This window comes from Rattus norvegicus, chromosome 3, assembly GCF_021556685.1.
Source record: "Rattus norvegicus strain SHRSP/BbbUtx chromosome 3, alternate assembly SHRSP_T2T, whole genome shotgun sequence".
Lineage (NCBI taxonomy): Eukaryota > Metazoa > Chordata > Mammalia > Rodentia > Muridae > Rattus > Rattus norvegicus.
Genome location: NC_141536.1, coordinates 20,490,763 through 20,514,904, shown reverse-complemented (window position 1 = coordinate 20,514,904; position 24,142 = coordinate 20,490,763). Strand labels below are relative to the sequence as shown.

Here is a 24,142-nt window from a genome sequence, read left to right as displayed (position 1 = left end):
GTTCCTTCTTCTGGCCTGCAGGTGCATACATGCAGGCAGAAAGCTGTATGACGTATACATAATAAATAAATAAATAAATAAATAAATAAATAAATAAATAAATGGTTTTTTTTAAAGTCACACTATTGCTGCTAATCACTTGTAAGTTGTAAACAAAATACCATGCCAAAATTCACACAGTTGATAAGTTCCCAAAGATTTAGCTTAGTAAGGCCAATGAGTTAAGTGAAAACTGAGTTTAAAAAGTAAATCAAACAAGGTTGTACAGTTTAGTGTATCTTGGTGGTAGATCACAGAATTGCACCATTAGTCATACTGACTAAAACAAACACACACACACACACACACACACACACACACACACACACACACGAAGAAACTGAAAAAAAAAAAACCACAACATAGCAATGTGGTAACTTTAATCATGAAGTTGATCTGATATTTTGTATCAAACATGTAAGTTTGTTTGTTTGTTTATTTATTTTTGTGGTTGTTCTTTGAGACAGGGTCTTGCTATGTAGCCCAAGCCAGCCATGAACTCATGATCCTCCTACTTCAGCTGCTGAGCATGTCATGTAAATTAAAATGTATATACATAGAAATTAATCATTCAAATTTTAATTCAAATTCCGACCTTTAAGGAAGATCATAAATAATCCTATCCTTTGTTCATTCTCATTTCCTAACTAAGCTTTGGCTAAATCTTCAATATACAATATAATCTATAGTATTATGAATATACTCTTTTAAGACAACAGGTCCTTCACTTACATTAAAAGTTATACATGCACTTCTTTGGCACCAGAGCCTTTTTTCCAAATGACTTTTCAGTTTGACAATTTCACTATCGTCCATTGTTTCTCTGCCTAAATAAACAAAGTAGCTGGAAGCCCACATACTTACATCACGTTCTATTCACAAGAATGTAAATATAGGTGTTGATCGAAATGAAAATATCGAATACATTGCAAAATTCTGTCTTTGACATCCTTCTCCTGTGGTAGGGGGACCCATGCCCTACAGACCACTTCCCCCGCCCCGCCCCCAGTCTCAAATTCAAGTTGGAGCACGGTTTTTAAAAGAAGCGATACAAGCATGGTCATGAGTTTAACAGTCTGTTTAGGACACCTGCTTCCAAGTTTTTCCTTCGAGTACCACAGGTATGAGCATGACTGTAGGTATTAGTAAAGACTATGGACCTGACTACCATCAGGGTATGAACAGCGCACCCCTGGAAGGCTGGAGAAAGCCTTAAGACATAACCCTGAAGGGTGCTGAAAATCAAGGCAGGAACAGGCAGATGTTTCTTTTAGACTGAAAGAATGCGATGCCAGAGACACTTTAAACGCAGGTGGAGAGAATGAGGCAGAAAATACCAGTCAGAGAAAGCAGAGCGGCGCTGAAAGAGCGTAAGTCTTTCAAATTAGGCGAGCCGAGGAAGCCAGCCGAGGCCCAAGGCAATCTCTGTCACATACACACCGACACAGTGGGCAACGGGAGAAACTGAGGCAGAGGACACTGGCAGATCTCCAAACAAGTCCAAGACGAAAACATAAAAGTGAAGAGAAACTGGCTTTGTTGGGAGGGGAGAGATCTCGCATAAGGGAGCAGCAGTTGCAAGGCTTGGAGACACCCACCCAGACAGGGGGAACCGGTTTGGGCAGGGGTTCCTGGGGTTGGGGGTGGCGGAGTAGGGCCCGCGCGTGCGCCATCCGCCCTCCGTGGCCGCTCCCCCACACCCAATCTCCGCTCCCCTTCCCTCAGGGCTCGGCCCGTCGAGGGAGACCCCTGCATTCCTCGGCCCGACCCCGCCCGGCGGGGAGAGAAGGCAGCGGGATTCTAGCCGGGGCGGCGGAAGGGCCCCGGGCCTCCGGAGTAGAGACCAGGATGAGAGGAGGGGAACCGTGACTGTACCGGACCTGCTGTCGCCAAGCGCCGTCCGGGAGGTTACGCCGCCAGGGCCTCCCCGCCGCCCACCCCACTGCTCACGTGAAGCGGCTCCTTCCGCCCTCCGGCCCGCCCCCCGCCCCACTTCATAGGCCCCGCATCCTCCCGCGAGGCGGAGCTTCCTTCCCGCAGCCCCACCTGGGCTCGGAGCCTGCCGGAGGATCCGCGCTTGCGCGCAGGGCTCGTACTCAGCCACCACTAGGACAGTAGCCTACCCGTAGCTTTAGGGCAGGGAAGCGTCTGTGTCCACCTTTCTGAAGCAAGCCCTGTTTGCCAGGCAGCACTTAACGCCAAGTCAACTACTCCAACCTTTACTGAGGCGCACAGAACAGGGATTGTGATAATTTATTTTATAAAAACATGTCTCTCAGTTCAGCTTTACTTCAAACTTGCGAAGGTGTGACCGAATCCGATCTATAAATCAAACTTTTAGACTCCATACCACTGTATGGTTTCAGGTACTGAGGAAACTAGAAAGGAATAAGGTTGTTTCAGTCTGTGACTGGAGGATGAGAATTTTATTTGAAAAAGTATTACAAGTCGAATACAAAGCAACAGCAATAAAGCGAAGTTTATTTAAAGTTCCTGTTCGGAATGAACACACAATGTAGCTGAGAACAAAACAGGTGTGCAAGTTTTTTGAAAGATACTACTTGGTTGTTACTGAGGATTGAACCTAACACCATGCATTTACCACAAAGCTAAACCCCAGACTTACTTTTAATTTTGACACAGGTTCTCACTGAGTTACTTTTGTCTGCCTTGAACTCACTTTGTAGAGCAGGTAAGCCCTGAACTGTTCATCCTCTGGTCTTGATTCCCTGAGTAGCTAGGATTACAGATCTTTGTTGCTAGGCCAGGCACTGCTGCCATTCAAGATTTAGTAATTTATACTTCTAAAGCTGCTTGTTCTTTATTTGAACGTGGTACACTCTTTCCCTAGTGAGTCATTTACAACGTGAACCAGGAAAGCAATTAAAAAGAAAACCTTCCCTGTTACAGTTCCCTTTGTGACTTGTCCTTCACAAAACACCTAAACTCCTGTGGGACAAGAGTAATATTTCCTTTTCCTTATATGCACCCATTTTTAAGTATACAAATAATATAAGAAAGTATAATCTCATGTACTCCTAACAATGTTTACTAGTTTGATGGTCAACATCCAAGTATTTCTTGATTCATAAGTATAGTCAAAGTACATGTGTAGGTTAAGTTTTCTTAAATAAAACTTTATTACATAATCAGTATGTCTGGAGAAAGAATTTAAAAATAGAAACAAATTAGGAATGTCACATTTCACTACCAATGTTAACATTTCAGTTGACAAGATCGGTTTAAATAATCTGATGTCTTTTTTTGACACAGGGCCTCATATAACTTAGGCTAGTCTCAAACTCTTGATCCTCCTGCCTCCATCTCCCAAATGTTGGAATAACATTCCAGTCTGGTAATCTCTTTTTTCAATTAATAACACTTACCTTACTTGTGATTACTACATTTAATTATTAGACCATCAATTGCATCTAGTTATGCCGTTGAGTGTTTTTAAAATGTGCAATTTGAAAATAAATGGCTCTTTTCAGATAACTAAAAAAAATGAAAGTAAAAAAAATCCTGGATTTGAATATTTGCTCCAAAAAGTGTGCAATAAGTCACCGAGTTTGTGTTCTAAACCCTACATTTTTGTAAACTAGAAGCTGTACCAGAAGGTTCAATGAATGTCACTGAAGATGTTATGCTAGACTTGTTTCCTGATACTAGATACAATGCAAATTATTTAACACAGTATTACTTATTGTGTGTAGCATGAGATGATTCAGTAACCATGCTTGTTACAGATCTACCTCTTCTTTTTCTATGTACTCCCAGCTAGCCTCAAATTCACTTTAGCAGATGACCTCGGACCTTGGTGTGCGGTATCTAACATAGGGTGTTTTAGCCTACTAGGCAAGCACTCTACCACCTGGGCTAAATTCTCAGCTCTTGTAGAGTCTTTTTATTGTTGCTGTTTCAAGACAGGGGCACCATGTAAACATAGGCTTTAGTCTATTTCAGTACGTACCAATGTCACCGAGTAGCATCATTCACAGAACACTCATTTGGAGTGTTGCATATGCTTAGCTTTTGCCAGCAGGTGGCTTTGTGAAACCTCATATTGTATGAGTACAGTGTATGTGTAGAATGTGGGGCTGTTATGAGGTAAAGTACTTTGGTAAACAAGAGCCAGAACAGTGAGCTCTCTGAATGCTCAAAAGGAGGGAAATACAGCCCAATCTACAGATGGAAAGGTGCCTTTTGCAGGGCCAGTAACAATATCATATTTGGGGTTTTCAAGAGAAAACTCTGGTGATACTGGTAGGCAAAACAGGAGGTAAAGTAAGACTCTGGGGGCTGGTGTAGGATCAAAAAAGTTAAATATAAGGAAGAAGGAACTAGGGTTTTTAAAATACACCCCATGCAAACTTCCAAGCTTCCTGATAACTTTCTGTTGCTTGCTCAAATATGCCTTAGAAGTGCTCCAACCATTTCTCTGTGTGTGGAGCATACATATGTGTATAAGAGTACATACATGTGAGTTGTGCTGTGGAGGACAGAGGATATCATATTGTTACTCATGTATTGTGCATCTTGCTTTTGCAAACAGTGTCTCTCATTGTTCTGGTGTTCCCTGATGAGGATTCACTGGCTGGCCATCAAACTACAGGGATCCAGCAGACGCTACCTCCTCATCACTGGGAATCCATGCATTCAAGGCTTGGCTTATTTGTTTAGGGACTGAACTTGGGTCCTCCTGCTTGCACAGCAAGCACTTGAACAAACGAGTGTACCACTTACCCAATCCCATCAATCAGTATTTTACTTTAATTGCTGTACTTTTCAAAGCCACAATTTTATTTTGGCTCCTCTTCATAATTTCTTTCTCTTTCATGATATTCTCATTTTGTTCATTATTGTTTTATTGATTTCATTCATGACTCCAATTTTTTGAGTAACCACAACATAGTTGTTTTAAAGTCTTTGACAGATGTGACTGAACTGCATGGGTCATTAGGTTTGATCAACACCAACACCCCATATTATTTTTAGTTAAATATTTCCTGGGCAATTTGTGGACTTATTTTTTTCTTTGGAATTGGCCATACGTTACTATTTCCTTACAGTCCTCATGTTTTCTTTATATTTCTAAGGAAAGATGTATTTATCTTTATTTCTATGAGTTTTGGTTTTACTTGCATGAATGTTAAATGCACCACATGTGTGTCTGGTGCTTGCAGAGGCAAGAAGAAGGAATCAGATCCCCTGGAACTAGAGTGTCCTAGTTAGGGTCACTATTGCTGTGACAAACACGATGACCAAAGCAACTTGGGGAAGAAAGGGTTTATTTAGCTTCTGCTCCACATCACAGTTCATCACTGAAGGAAGTCAGGACAGGAAATCAAACAGGGCAGGAACCTAGAGGTAGGAGCTGATGCAGAGGCCAGAAGGAATGCTGCTTCCTGACTTGTTTCCCATGACTTGCTTAGCCTGCTTTCTTTTTAGAACCCAGCACCCCCAGCTCAGTGGTAACCCACCCACAGTGGGCCAGGTCCTCCAATATCAACCTTTAATTAAGAAAACACTCTTCAGACTTGCTTACAGAGCAATCTTTTCTTTTTCTTTAATTATTTTTTATTTTATTTTTATGTATATGAGTGTTCTATCTGCATGTAACACCTGCATGCCAGAAGAGGGCATCAGATCTCATTATAGATGGTTGTGAGCCATTGTGTGGTTGCTGGGAATTGAACTCTGGACCTTTGGAAGAGCAGCCAGTGCTCAACTGGGGAGCGGTCTCCCCAGCCCCTTACAGCACAATCTTATGGAGGCATTTTCTCAATTGAGGCTTCTTTCTTTCCAGTCTCTTTAGCTTGTGTCAAGTTGACATGAAACCAGCACACGGAGTTATACATAGTTGTATAAGGTGCCATGTGCTAGGACCTGAATCTGAGACCTCTTGAAGAACAGCACGTGTTCTTAAATTCTCCAGCCCTGCTTTTTTGTTTCTTTTGTTTCGTTTTAAGAGACAGGGTCTCACTATGTAACCTTGGCTGTCCTGGAACTCACTCTGTAAACCATGCTGCCAGATCTGCCTGCCTCTGTCTCCCAAGTCCTGGAATTAAAGGTGTGTGCCATTACATACACTCACACACACACACACACACACACACACACACACACACCCCGAACCTGCTTTATAATATTTGAAGTTACTAAAAACTAAGACACTTAAATCATATGTGGTTATTATAGAAAGTCAAAGTCTCCCTTAACTAGTTTTTAGGTAGGACAGTCTGTGTACTACCTGTGTGCCTAGTGGCCCCCACAGACTAGAAGGCATAAGACACTCTGGAACTGGAGCTACAGATGGCTGTGAGCTGCGATGCTGGTAATTAAACCCAGGTCCTTTGGAAGAGCAGCCAGTGCTCTTAAAATGATTGTGCCATCTCTCCAGCTTAGTTTTAATCTTTTTGGTTGATTGGTTGACATATTAATTCTCTCTGTGCTGGACTTTGGGATGAACTTCGGAAAAACTTTTCCCAGGCTCTTTTGTGAACCTGTATTCTCCCTGACTATACACAGTAGATATCTATTTTCCATACAAGCAGTTGCTTTTGAATGTCCTAATCTTTGTTTCCAAATAGAAAAAAAGGGAAACAATACTGATGGCATTCCCTTAAAATTCCTAAAAATTCTGTCCAAATAGAGTTAAACAATGGTAGCTAGGCTATACTTACACCTCAGTGAACAAAAGAAACAATAAGGGGCATGTATATACAAGGCCCTGGGTCAATCCCCAACATTGGAAGAAGTAAAAAAAATCTAGAAGAAAGAGTACTCATTTTCTGGCTGTTCTGGTCTGTCACGTCCTGGTGGTCATGACATACTGGAAATTCTGAAACCAAGATAAGTCTTTCCAAAATAAGAATTCAAAACAAACAATTACAATATTATATGTTCAACAATGGGTAGACTAGACATATGGAAGAAAAGAAAAAGAAAAAAACCCCAACTATATTTATCATTCATGTACGGACCATTCCATACCATAACCACAGAATAAACATTCTTAAGAACTTATGAGTCACCCAGAGAGGCAACATGCTAGTCAACAAAACAAGCCTCAATGTATTTTAAGTCTACATAAAGAATCTTCTCTCAACATAACAAGATGAAGTTAGAAATCAAGAAGAGGAAACTTCACAAACATGTAGATAAACTTCACAAACATGTAGAAAAAAAATAGGTGAGAGAAAAAAGCCAAAGGGAATTATTAAGCTACTCAGAAATAAGTATAGCATACATGCTAAGTTTATGAGCTGTTGTTATGACAATCGTCAGAGGGAAATTCAGTTCTAAGTCTACATTTTAAAAAACATTTTCAGAGGTGGATATGGTAGAGTAGAAGGGACATACTTGTATCCCAGCACTGGAAAGACAGAAACAGGAGGATTACAAATTCAAGGCTGAGCTCTGGCTAATTAAAAAACACAATAAAAGAAAGAAACCAACAATAACAATAAAAGAAAGAAACCAACAATAACAAAACACTCAGATCAATAACCTAAACCTTACACTTCAAGGATCTACAAAAATGTGTATGTGTGTTTGTGTGTGTGTGTGTGTGTGTGTGTGTGTGTGTGTGTGTGTGTGTGTTCACATACAAGCAAGCTAGGCATGGTGGTCAATGGCTTTAATCCCAGCACTTGGGAGGCAGAGGTGGATCTCTGTAAGTTTGAGGCCAATCTGGTTTACACAGTGAGTACTAGGACAGCCAGCCAAGCTAGAATAGAGACCCTGTCTCAAAACAAAGAAAACAAAGAACCAAAGCTAACACAAAAATTAAAAAAGGAAATTAAAGAAACAAACAAACAAACAAACAAAAGGTTAAAAAGAGCAAGGGAAAAAAAAATCAACAAAAATTCTGGAAAAGACCAACAAAAGTGACAGACCTTTAGCCAGACTATAAAAGAACAATATACAAATAAGAAGAAATGAAACTAGGGATATATCACTATCAACATAAAAGTTTTAAAAAATGAGACTATTGTAATATTTATATATCAAAAATTAGCAAAAAAGCAACGGACACATTTCTTGAAACAATAAACAATCTAAACTGGTTCTAAAAGAGAAAATCTCAATAACCCTATACCAAGTAAAGACTGTCTTCGCAACCAAAATTTCCCAACAAGGAAAGTCTCATATCATACAATTTTATCAGTGAGTTCTATGAAATGTTTAAAGAAAGAATGAACAGGGTTTTTTTCCTGAAGAGTTTGCAAAAATTTGGGGAATCAATGCTTCTTAACACATTCTGTAAATCCAGCACTGCTGACACAGAAAACCAGTCAAATGCATTCTAGCTACATAAAAATATAGATCAGTATCACTGAAGAGTAGATATAAAAATAACTAACAAAATATAAACATATTAAATCCAAGAGCATATTAAAAGAATTTTACCATGACCAAATAGGATTCAGCCTAATGTAGGATGCAAAGTGTTTCAACAAAATAAATTTAAGGAATACATTGGTACAAAGAGTGGGGCATCTGATCATCTCAACTGATGCAGAGACAGCATTTATTCAAGACAGCCTGCTGCAGAACGTTAGGAATTGGCAGAAAATTCTTTGACACGATAAAGGTGTTTATGAAAAATTCATAGTGAAACATATATATTCGATGGTTTAAAGCCAAAAAAAAAAATTCCTCTTCACATTAGTCTAAAACAAGGATGTCCATTCCTATTCCTGTTCAACACTATCAAAACTATTTGCCCTATTAGACAAGAAAAAAAAACATCCTGTTGGAAAAGAAGTAAATGATTTTTGCATAGATTACTCCACTGTGTAATAAAAAAAATCAAAAAAGGCCACAAGAGGGCTAACCAATTTAATAAATGAATTGCAAGGGCTATGCAAACAAAAAAAAGCAGTTTTTTTTTAAAAAGTATTTTTTAGACACTAGCAATAAGCAATATGAAAAGAACATTAAGGAGGCAGATCCTGATAAAAATGTGTGAATGGACCAAGAATGCAGAAAACTAAGAAGACATTTCTAAAAACAATTAATATAAAAGGCCTGAAGGGCATCTTATGTTTATGGTCGGAAAACATAAAAAATTTTAATACTATTCAAAGCAACTTACAGATTAAAAAAAATTAAAAAACAAAAAACCATTCAAACAGTTGTTTCCCAAGAAATGGTAGTCAATCCTCAAATCAATACAAAAGTAGGGCTTAAGATGTAGCTCAGTAGTACAGTATTTGCATAGAGTGAAAAGCCCTTAGGTCCAATTCCTGATACTAAATTCAAATGGAAGGGAAAAACATCTTGAAGAACCAAAACAGTCTTGAATAAAGATGGGGGACTCACAATAAATACCAAACTGCCTGCAAAGTTAGGTTTGGTTATTAAAACAGTATAGTATGATACTAACACAAAGATAAACATAGATCACAGTACTGTAGACAGCCCAGCAAGAAACTCTCATAAAGTGAAGTGATTTCCAAAATGTCCACTCAATGGGCAAAAAGTTCACCTTTTCAACAGATAATACGGAAAGTGGATATCCACAAAAGAATACAAGGAATTAAAGCGGGAATAGTGGTTATACAACATTGTACAAAGCCACTTAGCTTGGTAAAAGATTAAAATCTGATAATTATTTCTGTTTCTCATAATAACGCCACCAAACGGTAAATAAGATATAACGCAATAAGCAAGTGGATTGGCAAAGCAAAGGGAATTCAGAATGATTTCCAGAAATTCTCATTGGGAAGAGGACCTGTATGATTTTTTCACCAACCAAGTACTATAGCTGGGTAGGCCTGGGCGTGAACTTGTTACAGAAAGGCACACTAAACACCCGACAACAGGAAATCGGTCTAAGTGGCTGGCTCTGGTGCTCAAGAAAGGTATTCAGGTTAACGACAGATTTGTGAACGGCTAGGGTAACCAAAGACAAGGAAGGCAAGAGATTGACTTGGGAACACAAAGGGAAGATTTCCTAAGAAACACCAATATTCACAAGGGAGGGGGTACCCAACAGCTTTCTGCATTCCAGGCTCCCAAGCAGCGAGTCCACATCCCTAGGCGGGAGGGACTTACCACGGCTTGCTCGCAGACAGGCTGCTCAGGCCCATGCAGACAACGGCCGGCGGGAGCCCTTCGTGACTGCAGCCGCGAAGAACAGAGCTCTGGCCCACCTGCTACAGAAGAGCCGCAACTGCGGAGCTCACAGAGCCGACTCTCCGCGGCCGGATTCCCCAACCTCGCCCCGCGCCCCGCCCACAATGCGGAAAGTCCCTCTCGGGGCCCGTCGTCCTGCGAGCATTCCGATTGGCGGAGATGACCATGGGACCTGGAAGTTGTCTTTGTCCGGCCAGGGCTGCCCTTCCGGTTCCGTTGGGTCCCCCTTTGGCTCAGGTTGTCTGCCCCTCCCCCTTCGCGGAGCCCCGAGGGGCCGGAGCTCCTGGCTTTGCCAGATCCGGATGGCGGCCTTTCCCCCGGGTTTGTAAGTTCGGAGGCGACCCGAGAGCGGGGCTAGGGTGCGGGGTCTCTGGAAATGGAGCCCCCGTGGGGACCTGGATCGGCCGCAACCTGCCCTGGGATGGGAGCCAAGGAGCAGGTCTAGGCCCCCGGACTCTTGAGCCATTGGACTTGGCCCATGCTGCATCCTACCCTCTTTCCCTTCCCGAATCTGCAGTGGGGAGTCTCAGGATGCTCCAGGGACCGCCTCCTGGGACCCTGTACATACGGCCCTGTAGCTGGCCAGGAAGCCAGACTCTGGCATTTTGTAAAAAGTGCAGCAGTTAAGGCCGGCAGAAAACTGAACGGCGGGAGCTAGCCAAGGCAAGGCCTTCAGTGCCAACCGCGAGACTACTGTAAGTGCCAGGTTTCGATGGGTTTTACCCGTGCTCAGCCGCCAGTTACATACAGCACCTTTTAAATCATATACATATATAGATATTTGTATTAATAACAAATTGATGCTCATATGAGGGTGGAGGGTATGCAATAGTAGTTACTTTCATCAACTGCTCTAAGGACAGTTGCTGGGAAGCCTGTAGAAAGAGAGTGGCCTCTAAATCCTACTTCTTATAAAGAGAACATGTGAAAGTACTTTTCCCGAAAAAAGAAAAGCTGTAGTGGTATGGAGAAATAACAGACTATGTATTGTCTGAGAAGAAGGAATAGGGACGGGTAGGTTGTGTACATAAGATGGAATTTGAGTTGGATAAGTAAAGTGAAATCTAGATAGTGAAAGGTTTAATTAATCCTAAAGGAGATGGGTTATCTTTTTTTGAAGCTCTTTGAGCAGGAAACTAATATAGTCAGATTCCTACTTCAGAAAGTTCTCTGGGAAGCTTGGAGAATAGAAATAGTGGACTCTGGGTTCTCCTAGCTAAAATCTAGGTAGTTATATTTGAGATTATTTTGAAAAGTAATGACATCCTGGTGAGATGCAATAAAATCTAAAATAGAGTTATGGTATTGTTCCAAGAAAGGAGGCAAGTGCTAATGTGTCATACTTTGAAAGAGAAGAAAAGGTCTTAGAATTTAGGCAGTTGACACTTGAAGAATAGCTATCAAGAATTACAAAATCATTTTTTGTGTTTGAATTTACGTCTAAAGGGATAGCCACAGGCAGCTGTCCAGCGTAAGAGTTGGAAACTCAAATGTGGAGATCAGCCTAAGCTTCGTGGCATGTGGGCCATGAGAAGAGTTGGCATCATAGAGGGAGCACTGAAAAAGAAGGTAATTCAAAGGACGATGCCTACATTAATGAAGCAGGAACTCAAATTGGGTCCATCAGTAAGAGGTAGAAAAGAACACAGGGTTGAAGCAACTAGGGTGACCCAGATATCAGAGAGAATTTTGAAGAGAATCCATTGGATCATTCTCAGCCACTGGGAAATGAGAAAGAAAAAAGAAAAGTATCTTTTTTGTTACTAGGACTAGAAAAAAAAAAAACTTTAGTAGATGAGGTAATGAAATATAAAATATCAGAAGCCTCAATTAGTTTGATATTAAATTGAAGAAACATGAAAGATTTGTTATTTCCCCAACACATGTTTAAAGAAAACATAACAGGTACCATTCTAAGCTCTTTTGAAAATGAACTAATGGGCTGGAAAGATTACTCAGTAATTGTAGCTCTTACAGAAGACCTGGGTTCAGTTCTTAGCATTCACATGGTGTCTCACAGCCATCATAATTCCAGTTCCAGGAGATATCATACTTTCTGACCTTCCTGTACCAGGTATTCAAGTGGTGCACATACATATATGCAGACAAACACTCATAAAACAATTAAGTCTTCTTTAATGATGAGCTTATTTAATTTTCCTTAGCAGCACCATTTATTATTGGTTGAAAAGAATCCTGAAACAGACTGGATAAGCAGTTGACCTGTGGCCATAACCCTGAGTAAGTGGCTGAGCAGAGTTTTAACCTTAGAAATACGATTCCAGAGGCCATGCTAGACTCACTGTACTATTGTGCTGTGACTAGATGGGAGTCAAGGAGTGGGACATTGTAAGGAAAAATTGGCCTCTTGATTAGAAAGGAGACCTGCAAGGATAGTGAGGGTGAGAAGAGGTAAGTGATGAGTTTATGTTATATCGTGTATATGTTTTTTTCTTTCTTTTGTCCTAAGGTCCCCTTCTGCTCTATGCAAACCTAGGTGTACCTCTTGTACTCTAATGTTTTCATTTACAATCTACTTACTATCTCAGCGAGGTTCCTTTTCCAGCTTTAGACGTGTTTCTAACCAGCTACCCTGGGGCCACGAAGGCTATTTTGACGGATTTTAATGAGCAGCCTTCCAATCATCCCCTCTGTAGTCTTTAGGTCAACTGAAGGACGCACAAAGATATCCGGCCACTCAAGCCAAGTATCGTAGAGTTGATCATTTCTCTCTTGTTCTTCACTTCAGTGAGCAAGAACATTGATTAGCTGGTTCTTTGTTTTAACTTCTCTTTTGAATGTTTCCATACAGTCACAGTCTTGTCATTTCTGTTTTGATTTGTTAGAATGGTAAAAGGTCATTCAGTCCGTTGCTCCCTATATATTCTTCTCTTCAGATTGCTGCATTTTGGCTATCATCATTTTTAAATGTTAAATTCCTACAGCCGTATTTCCGAGGGTATTAAGTTGAGGTTGAAGTTGGTTAAATTTAGTAATTATGATAGAGACTTAGGAATTCATACCACAGGGAGGAAATGAAACCGAGAAAAGAGACAGGCTTTTCTGTGGAATTAAATCTGGAAGAAGCGTAGCAACAAACCAAAACCAGACCTTTTAAGACTATATTTACCTTTGCACAATTTAGTAATGCTTCAGAAACCAACCAGAAAATGGCTGTGAACCGACCAAGGCCGCGGACGTGTCTCGGTGGTTAAGTGTTTGCTCCTTTTGCAGAGTCCTGGAGTTTGGTTCCCAGCACCTGCCCTGCGGTTTGCAATCACCTACAACTCCAGCTCCAGGGATCCCTTTTGTTCTCTATTGGCACCTGCATGCACATATATGTACCTGCAGACAGACACACATACAAATTAATAAAAATAAAATAAGTCCCTAAAAAAATCAAAACAAAACCTGAGATCAGTAATAGTAGGATAAAGGCATGAGATAAAGTCAAGAATAAATGCTCTTGTAATAATACCAGTGGTATGAGTCAGTATATAAGTGGCTTGTCATTATAGCCCTCTGCACTTAACAGACATTTGGTTTTAGTGTGTACTTACTGTGTTTAGACATAAAGATTTTGCTGAAATATAACTAAAAGACCCAAAAGTCTAAAGTCTTCAGATCATAATGTAATGCTCCATTATTTCATATATTGATTCATAACTTGAGCACATTTCAGCTCTAACAGTTAGCATTTTCTTTCTTTTTTCTTTTCTTGTTTTTGTTTTTTGCCTTTTTGTTTCTGGGTTTTTTGTTTGTTTTTTTTAAATTTATTTATTTCATGTATATGAGTACACTGTCACTGTTTCAGATACACCAGAAGAGGGCATCAGATCCCATTACAGATGGTTGTGAGCCACCATGTGGTTGCTGGGAACTGAACTCAGGACCTCTGGAAGAGCAGTCAGTGCTCTTAACCTCTGAGCCATCTCTCCAGCCCTGTTTCTGGTTTTTTAAGTCAGGGTTTTTCTCTGTAGCTCTTGCTGTCCTGGAACTCACTCTGTACACCAGGTGGCCTTGAACTCACAGAGATCCACTGCCTTTGCCTCCCAAGTTCTAGATAGAAGGTGAACACCACCACTACCTGACTAGCAGCATTTCCTATCTCTTTTAATTTAATCATATTATTTATATTCTCTCAGCTTATTTTCCTATACGGGTTATACTAACCTACCAGTAGAAATTTTTAGGACTATGTGAATTAATTTAGATAAAGCACCTAGCAGTATATTTGGAATATGACACAAATTCAGCAGAAATTAAGTATCATTCTGTAAAAGGAATTAATCCTATTAAATGATTATTATCCTTTTATATTGTTTGGGAGTGTGTACACATGCATTTACTTTTATATTACATATTGTGCAAATACATATGGTGCTGGAATTAGACCCAGGACACAGTCTATTACTTAGCAATTAGTTAATTAATAGATTTTTTTCTTTAAAAAAAAAGGTATTGCAAATTTGGTCCTACGTGATTTAAAGAGTTTTCAAGATCTTCAAAGAAGATATTTTGATATTGAAAACCATCTCTATTAAAGGCCATTAATAATTTCATAGCGAATATCAAGGAGTCACTGTAATGTTGTGTTTTGTTTAGTGAGTTGTATAAAGTGTAATGAACAGTTGATCCTTGTCCTCAAATAGGTAATGACCTCTTGGGAAAGGTCATAACTAAAGTTGTGTAACCTAGGACTAGATTAGTAAAGGGATAGTTGGGCCAGTAGATAATTAGGAAGAACTTTCTAAAGTAAACAAACTTCTCTAACTTTTTTGAACTGCAGTAGAAAGATTAAAAAGTAGACTTTTTCTTGAGATGCCTCTTTGGCTGCTCCTGATAATAAGAACTTGTGAGTGGGATGCAAGGGAAACTGAACTCTAGTTCATCTGTAGAGAAACAAGGGCCAAGTTTCCAAACTGAATACATTTGTCATAAAACATTCTGAGTGCTACCTCACTCTAGCTGGAAACAATGTTCACTTTTGATTATGACTAGGGAAATACTGGTCAGCTTAATGAATTCAAGATCAGCTCAACTCTAAAAAAAGAATGGCACTTTTGTTTGGGCACTTGACATAACGGCCATTTTTTTTTTTTTTTTTCGGAGCTGAGGACCGAACCCAGGGCCTTGCGCTTGCTAGGCAAGCGGTCTACCACTGAACTAAATCTCCAACCCCCATTTTTATTCTTTCTTTCTGAACTGGAACCTCTAACCTTCACTGGCCCAGTTACAGAATGAATATTTTAAAGCTGCTGCCACTAAAACTGACAAATGGTAATATAGTTTGGATGCTTCAAAATACAGGTAATATTCCTGATGTTTGAGACTCATTGATTTCTCCGCCACACAGGAGAAAAAGTTATACCTTGTGATTATTAACATGAACATGCCCCACCCTCCTAAAGTTTACTTCTTTCTACAACATTCAGCTAAACTGTGAGATTTAGGAATTTGTTGTTTTGAGGTAGGATCTCACTATGTACCCCAGGCTGGCCTGGAACTTGAATTCTAACCCCCTCAGCCTCTGAGTACTGTGTGCACAGGTTTGTGCCTTTGTGCCTAGCTTGAGGTTTTGTTTTTGTTTTTAATGTTCTGTTCATTATTAGTTATCGAAGTCTCTGAAATACCTTTTTCTATTTTTTGCTTGTTTCTTAATAGTATTTTCATTTCTTTCTAGGCCCTTGTGGTCCCAAACCTGTAATGCCTCCATAGATATTAATCTGTTCTACTTAACAAAGTTATTTATATTGTGAACCTAACACTGTAGGCTTAACTACTGCACACTGAGCCTTCCTGTGTGTTGGTATTAGGTGATAATAGTCTGCACCACTTTGAATAGAAGAGAAATAGGATGTGGATGTTGCTGCCTAATGCCAGGGAATTCAAACAGGAAGGAAGTATTTGATGAAGCAGTGTGAGTGTTATATATAGAAGTACTGTGCTGAGGGCCTTAGAGACAACTCTTTTCTCAAAGTGGACAGACAAGGGCCTCTCAGAACTAGAGAGCTAGGCTGACTAGAATGCAGTGTTCTAGAATAGTGTAATGTGTGAGGAGCTTAGAGCAAGTAGATGCATTGCGTATCCGTCACAGAGGAATAAGAATAACATCTGGACTCTTGATACTCTGTGAAAAATTAAGATGATGAATTTTGTGCTTCAAAATCTAGATTGAGATGCTAGGCATAATGATGTAAGCACGTCTTTAATGCCAGTGCTCAGGAGGCAAAGGTAGGTGAATCTCTGAGTTCTAGACCAGCCTGGGCTACATAGAGAGACCTCGCCTCAAAAAAAGAAAATCTAGATTTGACCAGGAAAAGTTGGTTGTCTTACTTGACTATGTGGAACTGTTGACTATACAAAATTCAGCTTGGATTTCCTAACATAAAGAGTTTATAGAGTTGGGGATTTAGCTCAGTGGTAGAGTGCTTGCCTAGCAAGCGCAAGGCCCTGGGTCGGTCCCCAGCTCCGGGAAAAAAAAAAAAAAGAGTTTATAGAACTGTTTCTCAAAGACAGAGTTGATATACCTATTGTCCCCAGCTCCGGGGGGTGGGGTGGGGGGAGTTTATAGAACTGTTTCTCAAAGACAGAGTTGATATACCTATTGACCTGATAGAAGATGGGTTTATAAAAGGAGAGTACCAGTTACTTTTAGTGGATAGTAGACTAGAATTATGGTGTAGGTTTGGCTAATTCATCCTTCCCATTTTTCACAGTGTTGTGGATTGAACCCAGGGTTTCACATGTGGCGAGGTAAATTATCTACTACTGCTAAGCTATATATGTTCTCAACCCTATGCAGAGGGACCTCTGTATTATACCCTTATTTACCATTATTAGTTTTAGTTAATTGACTTTTTTTTATTTATTATGTATACATCATACAGCTTTCTGCCTGCATGTATGCAACTACAGGCCAGAAGAGGGCACCAGACCTGATTATAGGTGGTTGTGAGCCACCATGTGGTTGCTGGGAATTGAACTCAGGACCTCTGGAAGAGCAGACAGTGCTCTAAACCTCTGAGCCATCTCTCTAGCCCCAGTTAAATGACTTATAACCAAGAGGCTAGCCTAGCATTTTTGAAATGTGCTGTTTGAAAGAAGAGGAGCTAAAAGACAAAGAGAACATTTAGAAATCAGTTCTAGTAGTCCACATGATGAAAAATGACAGACACATAGGGGTAAGAAGGAAAGAACAATCTAATAAGTATTGAATTTATACCTTATTCCCACTCATACCATCACAGATTAGGTCATTGTTTTATTTTCCATTTAGATTTATCCATAGTGCACAGGATAAAGAATTGTGTTTGACATTGACCAAAACTGTCTCTTTAAAAAGTCTGTGACTTTTATCACAGAAACGGTTATATGAATAAATGCATACCAAATATGGTGGTTCTCAGTAAGCAGTATCTTTGTAGAGTCTTTAAAATAGAAAGCAAGGGACTGGAGAGAAAGAGCTTAGTGTTTTAGAACACTTGCTGTTTTTCCAGAGGACACCAGTTCGAATCCCAGCATCTACATGGCAGCCTACAACCATCTCTAACTCCAATTCCAGTTTATCTGACACCCTCTTCTGGCCTCTGGGGGATACATATATGACACACAGATATGCATACAGGCAAAGCAGCCATACACATATATACATACAGCAAAACAAACAAACAAACAACAACAATCATAGTACTATAATAATAATAGGAAACAGAGGAAAAGAACATTTTGTTTTAGGAAAAAGCAGGTGAAACATGTTTTATGCAAAAGAAATGTCTTCTTGTTACTTGGGTTCTGGAGTTTTCATTTGAATAGAATTCTCATTTGATAAGTGGAAAATAAAGTTTTTGGATTAACTCAAGCATTGTTCTTGTGTTAAGTGTCTTAAAAGGTTGAGTGAATGCCCAGGTAGTTACACTTCTATATGTCTACTCCTTGGGTACAGTTGACACCTGGTAATGGTAAGCAGTAAATTTAACAGCCATTGAAGGCTGTTATCATAGCTTTTTGGAGACATACAAAACAGGGATGACAACACATTTGGTTTTGAAAGGTAAATCCAGGTTTCTAAATTGTTTAAATTTTTAAACATTCCACCTTTTTTACATTTCTGTCCTTTAGGTCTGCCAAAATGTCTGAAAGATCAGATCTCCTTCACTTCAAGTTTGAAAATTATGGAGATTCAATGTTACAAAAAATGAACAAATTAAGAGAAGAGAATAAATTTTGTGATGTTACAGTTCTCATAGATGATGTTGAGGTGCAGGGGCATAAAATTGTTTTTGCTGCAGGTTCCCCCTTCTTAAGAGACCAATTTTTACTGAATGATTCCCGAGAGGTGAAAATCTCCATATTACAGAGTTCTGAAGTGGGGAGACAATTACTCTTATCCTGTTATAGTGGTGTGCTGGAATTCCCTGAGATGGAACTGGTAAATTACTTGACTGCTGCAAGTTTTCTTCAGATGAGCCACATTGTAGAACGGTGCACACAGGCGCTGTGGAAGTTTATAAAGCCAAAACAACCAATGGATAGTAAAGAGGGATCTGAACCACAGAGTGCTTCTCCCCAGTCGAAAGAACAGCAGGGAGATGCCAGAGGCTCTCCCAAACAGGACTTACCTTGTATTCATCCATCTGAAGACAGTATGGATATGGAGGACAGTGATATTCAGATTGTTAAGGTAGAATCTATTGGGGATGTATCAGAGGATAGAAGTAAAAAAGATCAGAACCAGTACATTTCTTCTGAACCCACTGCTTTACATTCATCAGAGCCCCAGCACTCCCTGATAAACTCAACTGTGGAAAACAGAGTTAATGAACTAGACCAGAGCCATCTCCACAATTACGCCCTCTCTTACACAGGCAATGATGACATCATCATGACCTCAAAAGATGTCTTTGGGCCTAATATTCGAGGTGTAGACAAAGGCTTACAGTGGCATCACCAATGCCCAAAGTGTACCAGGGTATTCCGTCACCTGGAGAACTACGCCAACCATTTAAAAATGCACAAACTCTTTATGTGTCTACTCTGCGGCAAGACTTTCACTCAGAAAGGCAATCTTCATCGACACATGCGTGTACATGCCGGAATTAAACCTTTCCAGTGTAAAATCTGTGGGAAAACCTTTTCTCAGAAGTGTTCCTTACAGGACCATCTTAACCTTCACAGTGGAGATAAGCCCCATAAATGTAACTATTGTGACATGGTTTTTGCACATAAGCCAGTGTTGAGGAAACACCTTAAACAGTTGCATGGCAAAAACAGCTTTGATAATGCCAATGAGAGGAGTGTGCAAGACCTCACAGTGGATTTTGACTCTTTTGCATGTACAACAGTCACAGACTCTAATTGTCAGCCACAACCTGATGCAACACAGGTCCTGGATGCAGGTAAACTGACCCAAGCTGTCCTCAGCTTAAGGAGTGACAGTACATGTGTAAATTGAACAGGGCTCAGTGCTGACAGCCAGAGCTGACAGAGTATGGCAGTAATCTCTGAGCCTTTTTAGAAGTCACTTGGTAGTTTCTTCTACAAAGCCTCCAAGCAGGTGGTAGTGAGTGAGTTGAAGCACTAGCAGACCAGGTGCTGTGGCTTTGCTTTCCCTTGGCCCTCTCCTGGTTCTCTTTTGAGTTATTTAACCTGTGATGTTTGTTTTCCTTTTCGAAGGAATAATTCCATTTGTCTACCTAGTGTTGATATATGTCTTAGACTGACACTATTTTACATTTTTACCAAGCACATTCTGAAGGTACCAACAAATAACATTATCTACTTCCTACTAATAAATGCTGTGTTTAGGAAAGTTAATATTTTTCCTTGGGGGCGGGGGGAATGAGGCTGGGATAGGAGGTGATAACTGCTGTTGACCTAAATATGTGATGGGGTTTCTGTTTGTCTGCTGTGATTCAGCTAAGGCTGACGAGTGAATCTTCTCCCTGGCATTTGTACTTTTTTGGAGCTGCTGTGGAAAAGTGTGTAGGTTTGTACTTTAAACACTAACTGCCCACTGAAATTTCCTTATAACCCAGAATACAATATTTTCAGCAACTTCTGCAAATAAAGTAGGAACTGCCATGGGGAGGATAATCAGTAAATGAGAGAAATGTAATAAAACACAGTGGGTAAATGGAAGGCTTCCTAAGTATTAGGACCTAACAAGAGGCCAGCTGCTTGCATATGTGTCCTGTTGATGCTTTTGTAATTGGAAGTGCTTTAGGCATACTTATGTGCGCTAAAGAATAATGGACTATGTTGGAGTCTAAACTATGACTATACATAAGAAAGGTACGTTCGGCCATTACTTGTCCAGTATAGAGTTAATGTCTCTGGTCTTTTCACGTGTACCTTCATCTTGGAATTGATGAAAAAAATTAAATGTGATACAGAGGAACTACCAGAAATTTTGCATTTAGAGGTACACAGTACACTGTCCACTTTTGCTACCTGTGATAGTTTATCTTGAAGTAAATTTTAGACATTAGTTTGAGCCTGCTTCTTACCCAAGGGTTACAGTGAGGTGATATGATTGCTGGAGAACTTAGAAACTCTCAGAAGATGGCTTATACTATCTCTATTTTTTAAAATAGGGGCATTTAGAGTCAAACAGGTAGGCTGGCCACCACTGACCCAAATATACCTGACTAAATAGGAATCATTATCCCCAGTACATCTCTTCCACTATACCTTGGCTTTAACAGATGGGAACAGTAACACATTAACAGAAACTTTCCCGTTTTGTTCCACTATTGTATATTCATCCCTTTGACTTAGAGACAGACAAGACTTCACCAACATGATGTCACAGAAGGACTTGTGAGAATCACTTTTTAAACTTTATTTTATTTTGGTGGCTTGTACCTGTAATCTCAGAATTTACAAAGTTAGAGGAGAGTTGCCTGGGCTATAGAGTGAGGCTGAGGCCCTCCTTCAAAAGACCTAAATAAATACAGTTATTTTATGGTAGTGGTGCTGGAAGTTGAACCCAGTGACTATACTATTTCTAAATGACTGACTGTTTTGGCTATTAAAGGAAGGGTAAGTTTGAATAATGTAAAAATGGTCCAAATATGAAACTGATTTTGTCTAAGAAATGTTATTTCCACTGGCCTTCTGTTTTTATTTCTAAGCTATGAGAGTACATGGACAGATAATCCAAAAATTAAAATTAACATAATTGATATATTTACATATGGCTCAGATTTGAGGTATAATTTCCACTAAATAGTTAAATATGAGTACAGTCAGCTAATATGACTGCTGGGTGCTTTATGTCCAAAATTAGTCAATGAATGGCCTAATAATGCTTCCTAGCATTCTGATTTTTTTCATGATTCATCCAAAGAGCACCAATTCTATGCAACAATGAGACTCTACTCATTCAATGGTTAAAATATTTTCTCTGAACATCATTTTAAGATGGTGGGGTTCCATATGCTTTTTCTTGTCCAGTTACTGTTCATAGTTTGAAGACTTAAAAACAGCATGGATTCAAATAATACTTGTCTCTCTGCTTGGTTGGAGGCTATTTCTTGACTTATTTCAGTCACTCAGAGGCGCTTTTTTTGCCCCTTTTTTAATGCTGGAGAGTTTGAAACCAAGTCCTCATATATGTTAAGCATGCACTCTAGTACCAAGCTACTCCCACAGCCTTAAGAAATATTGGTAACCAACTGGAATTTCCAGGTACTATGTTATATTCTGAAAATGGGAGGTAATATTGCTATAGTCCCTGTTCTTATAGGGCTCACAGTGTCAAGTGATTTTAGTGAGATGAGGTCTCGAGTTTATGTCCTAACTAGAATAAATTTGCCTTTTTTTTTTCATCATTTAAAACAGTGTTTCTCAACCTGTAGATCGTGACCCCTTTGGGGAGGGGTTGCCTAAACTAAGACCATAGGAATTTTTTGTTTACATTATGATTTATTTACATTATAATTCATAATAGTAGCAAAAATGATGAAATGATGAAAATAATTTTGTTGTTGGGGTCAGTACAGCATAAGGAACTGTATTAAACGATCACAGTATTAGGAAGGTTGAGAACCACTGACTTAAAGTCGGCTTTCTTAGGGTTTTTTGTTAGTAAAATTTTTGGTTCTATTTGCAAGTGCAAACCACTTAACTAATTTGTGATCTCCAGTTCTTGGCTGGAGAGGCCTTATTTTTGGTGATATATTTAATTTTGGTGGACTTGGGTTCTTTGCTTACATGTTTCCCAGATTTTAAAGCAAAGAGAAAGCACAAATGTTTTATTGTGGAAGAAGAAGGCTTTCTAACACTAGTGATTATATGGAGCAGGGGTGAACCTTAGCTACTCGGCATTTGGTTTGGTTTGGTTCTTTTCCTTTTCCTTTTCTTTTTCCCTTTTTTTTGAGGCAGGATCTTACTATGTAGCCTTTGCTGCCTCTGCTCCCCGGGCCTGGGATCAAAGGTATGTGCCACCATACCAGTGTGTTATAAGGATTCCTAGGAAAACTTCAAAAGGAAGCTATTGTAGCTTGTTTTTTTTTTAATTACTGTTATTTATTTATTATGTTATTTAATTATGAAAACAAGCTCCAAACTGAAGTGGCTCTGAGGTAAATCAGGTGTGATTTTTGCATTAGTTTAGAAAATATGTAAGTGAAAGGTGACTAATGTTACCATTTCTAAAATATTGTCCTAAACAAACAACTTAGAACATTTTATTTCAGCTCATGAATGGCTGTTCTAAATCTGTTGTATGTTAGACATACTCTGAACTACCTCTTTACTTAATGGGGAAGTTTCCTTAATAAAAGTTTGACAATTAACTTGTGGTGTCATTGACTTATTTTCATATTCCCTTCCCTCCTTGTTTCTCAGTTGTTTGAATTTAAATTCTTTAAAATACATCTTAAGGATGGCAGGGGGCTGAAAAATGCAGTAGTAGCGTTTCCCCTGGCCTAGCATTCTGGAGCCCTGGCTTTTTTCCAAGCAACAGGTACAAAATTATGGTCAGCCATCCCTTCACTTTGCAAATAGGGACTTACTGAATGATAAACTCTGAGAATGCAAAGAAAGGTAATTATTGTCCTAAATAATCCCCTCTCCCTTTGTGTGGCATATATTTCGATGTGAGTATGGAAGTGCAGTTTTGAAGAAATCATTTCCAACTGGATCCCAACGAATTGAGGTGCAACTTGGAAATAGCGTGTAATCAGTATAAACTAGTATGGAAGTGTGTTTTGTGAAACGACCTTGAGAAATCACTACCATGATACAGGCCTAGTACAAAAGGAAGTTTACTTGGGGAAGGGAGGGGGACCTGGAAAAGGGAGATGCAGAGAAAGAAGGGGATCAGAGAAGGAGAGAAGAGGAGGCCTGCGGGAAGACCTGGTGATGGGCTGGGATGGTCGGAGAATGGAGATTGGAGAAAGAGGGAAAGCAGCCCTTATAGGTCAGGTTGGTTGGTACCTGGCTGATGGCTATGCAAACTGTTGCTAGGCAGCTGTTGGGCGGAGCCTTAGTGGAATGGCCAACAGGGTAATTGGGAAGGTTTCACAAAGCCTTCTGTTTAATTTCCATCACCCAAAGAATCCTTTAGGAGCAGGGCACATAATGGCATTATTATAGCGACAGGCTGTCTAAAACAGCAGGGTGAAGAGGATGCCATTGGAAGCGACATGGAGAGGAGAGGAGGGCAAATAGAGTGGTGGAGCTGTACCCAGAGGTTAGGGCCAGGTCTTGATGTTGAGTAGCCCAGCTGCAATACAGAGCAGCGAGGTCTTTTCCTTCGGCTCCGCCCCTCAACTCCTGGGCGGTTCCGGCCTTGAGCGTTCTTCACTCACCGTAACCAGCTTCATACCGGAGCGAGAGGGAATGGCCAGAAAAATACCTGGCTCGCTGGTATTCAGCCGTTTTTCTGTCTTTCCTGCAGCTCAAAAAGTGAGGAAGAAAGAGCATCTCAGGATGTTCTTCCGGGGCGTCCAGA

General features: G+C 39.9%; 2 protein-coding genes and 1 long non-coding RNA gene across 12 annotated transcripts in view; 1 reads left to right on the top strand and 2 right to left on the bottom strand.

Moving 5' to 3' along the window:
- Rabgap1 (RAB GTPase activating protein 1) overlaps positions 1-10,288 on the bottom strand; it is a 118,074-nt gene extending 107,786 nt beyond the window's left edge. For 2 of the 6 annotated variants that reach the window (XM_087652776.1, XM_087652780.1), the window contains exon 1: positions 1,920-1,978. Coding sequence is in view for 1 of the 6 variants with exons in the window: in XM_087652779.1 (XP_087508905.1) it covers positions 10,102-10,136 (35 nt within the window). In the remaining 5 variants the exon portion in view is untranslated. 6 annotated transcript variants of the gene reach the window in all.
- Positions 10,289-10,372: 84 nt separating this feature from the next.
- Positions 10,373-22,982, top strand: Zbtb26 (zinc finger and BTB domain containing 26). Of its 3 annotated transcripts, XM_087652775.1 has the most exons (3): positions 10,418-10,877; positions 11,629-11,751; positions 18,304-22,982. In XM_087652775.1, exon 3 carries the CDS (start codon positions 18,314-18,316, stop codon positions 19,634-19,636), a length of 1,323 nt encoding a protein of 440 aa, XP_087508901.1. In that variant the 5' UTR covers positions 10,418-10,877; positions 11,629-11,751; positions 18,304-18,313; the 3' UTR covers positions 19,637-22,982.
- On the bottom strand, positions 12,052-24,135 carry LOC108350365 (uncharacterized). 3 transcript variants are annotated; one of them, XR_015684288.1, is made up of 3 exons: positions 24,047-24,135; positions 18,804-18,872; positions 12,052-13,527 (listed from the first exon to the last, which is right to left on the bottom strand). It is a non-coding gene; the product is annotated as an uncharacterized LOC108350365 (long non-coding RNA). The 3 variants fall into 3 exon arrangements; XR_015684289.1 differs by having other exon boundaries at positions 12,299-13,527; positions 23,876-24,135; XR_015684287.1 differs by having other exon boundaries at positions 12,299-13,527; positions 24,000-24,135.
- Positions 24,136-24,142: the final 7 nt, after the last annotated feature.

What these genes read in the sequence shown, in the direction of transcription:
- Zbtb26 (NM_001107840.1), top strand. Translation starts at nt 10,485, where the DNA reads ATGGCGGCCTTTCCCCCGGGTTT. An exon ending in GCGGCCTTTCCCCCGGGTTT is followed by an intron (nt 10,508 to 18,303) that starts GTAAGTTCGGAG and finishes TCTGTCCTTTAG; the next exon opens with GTCTGCCAAAATGTCTGAAA.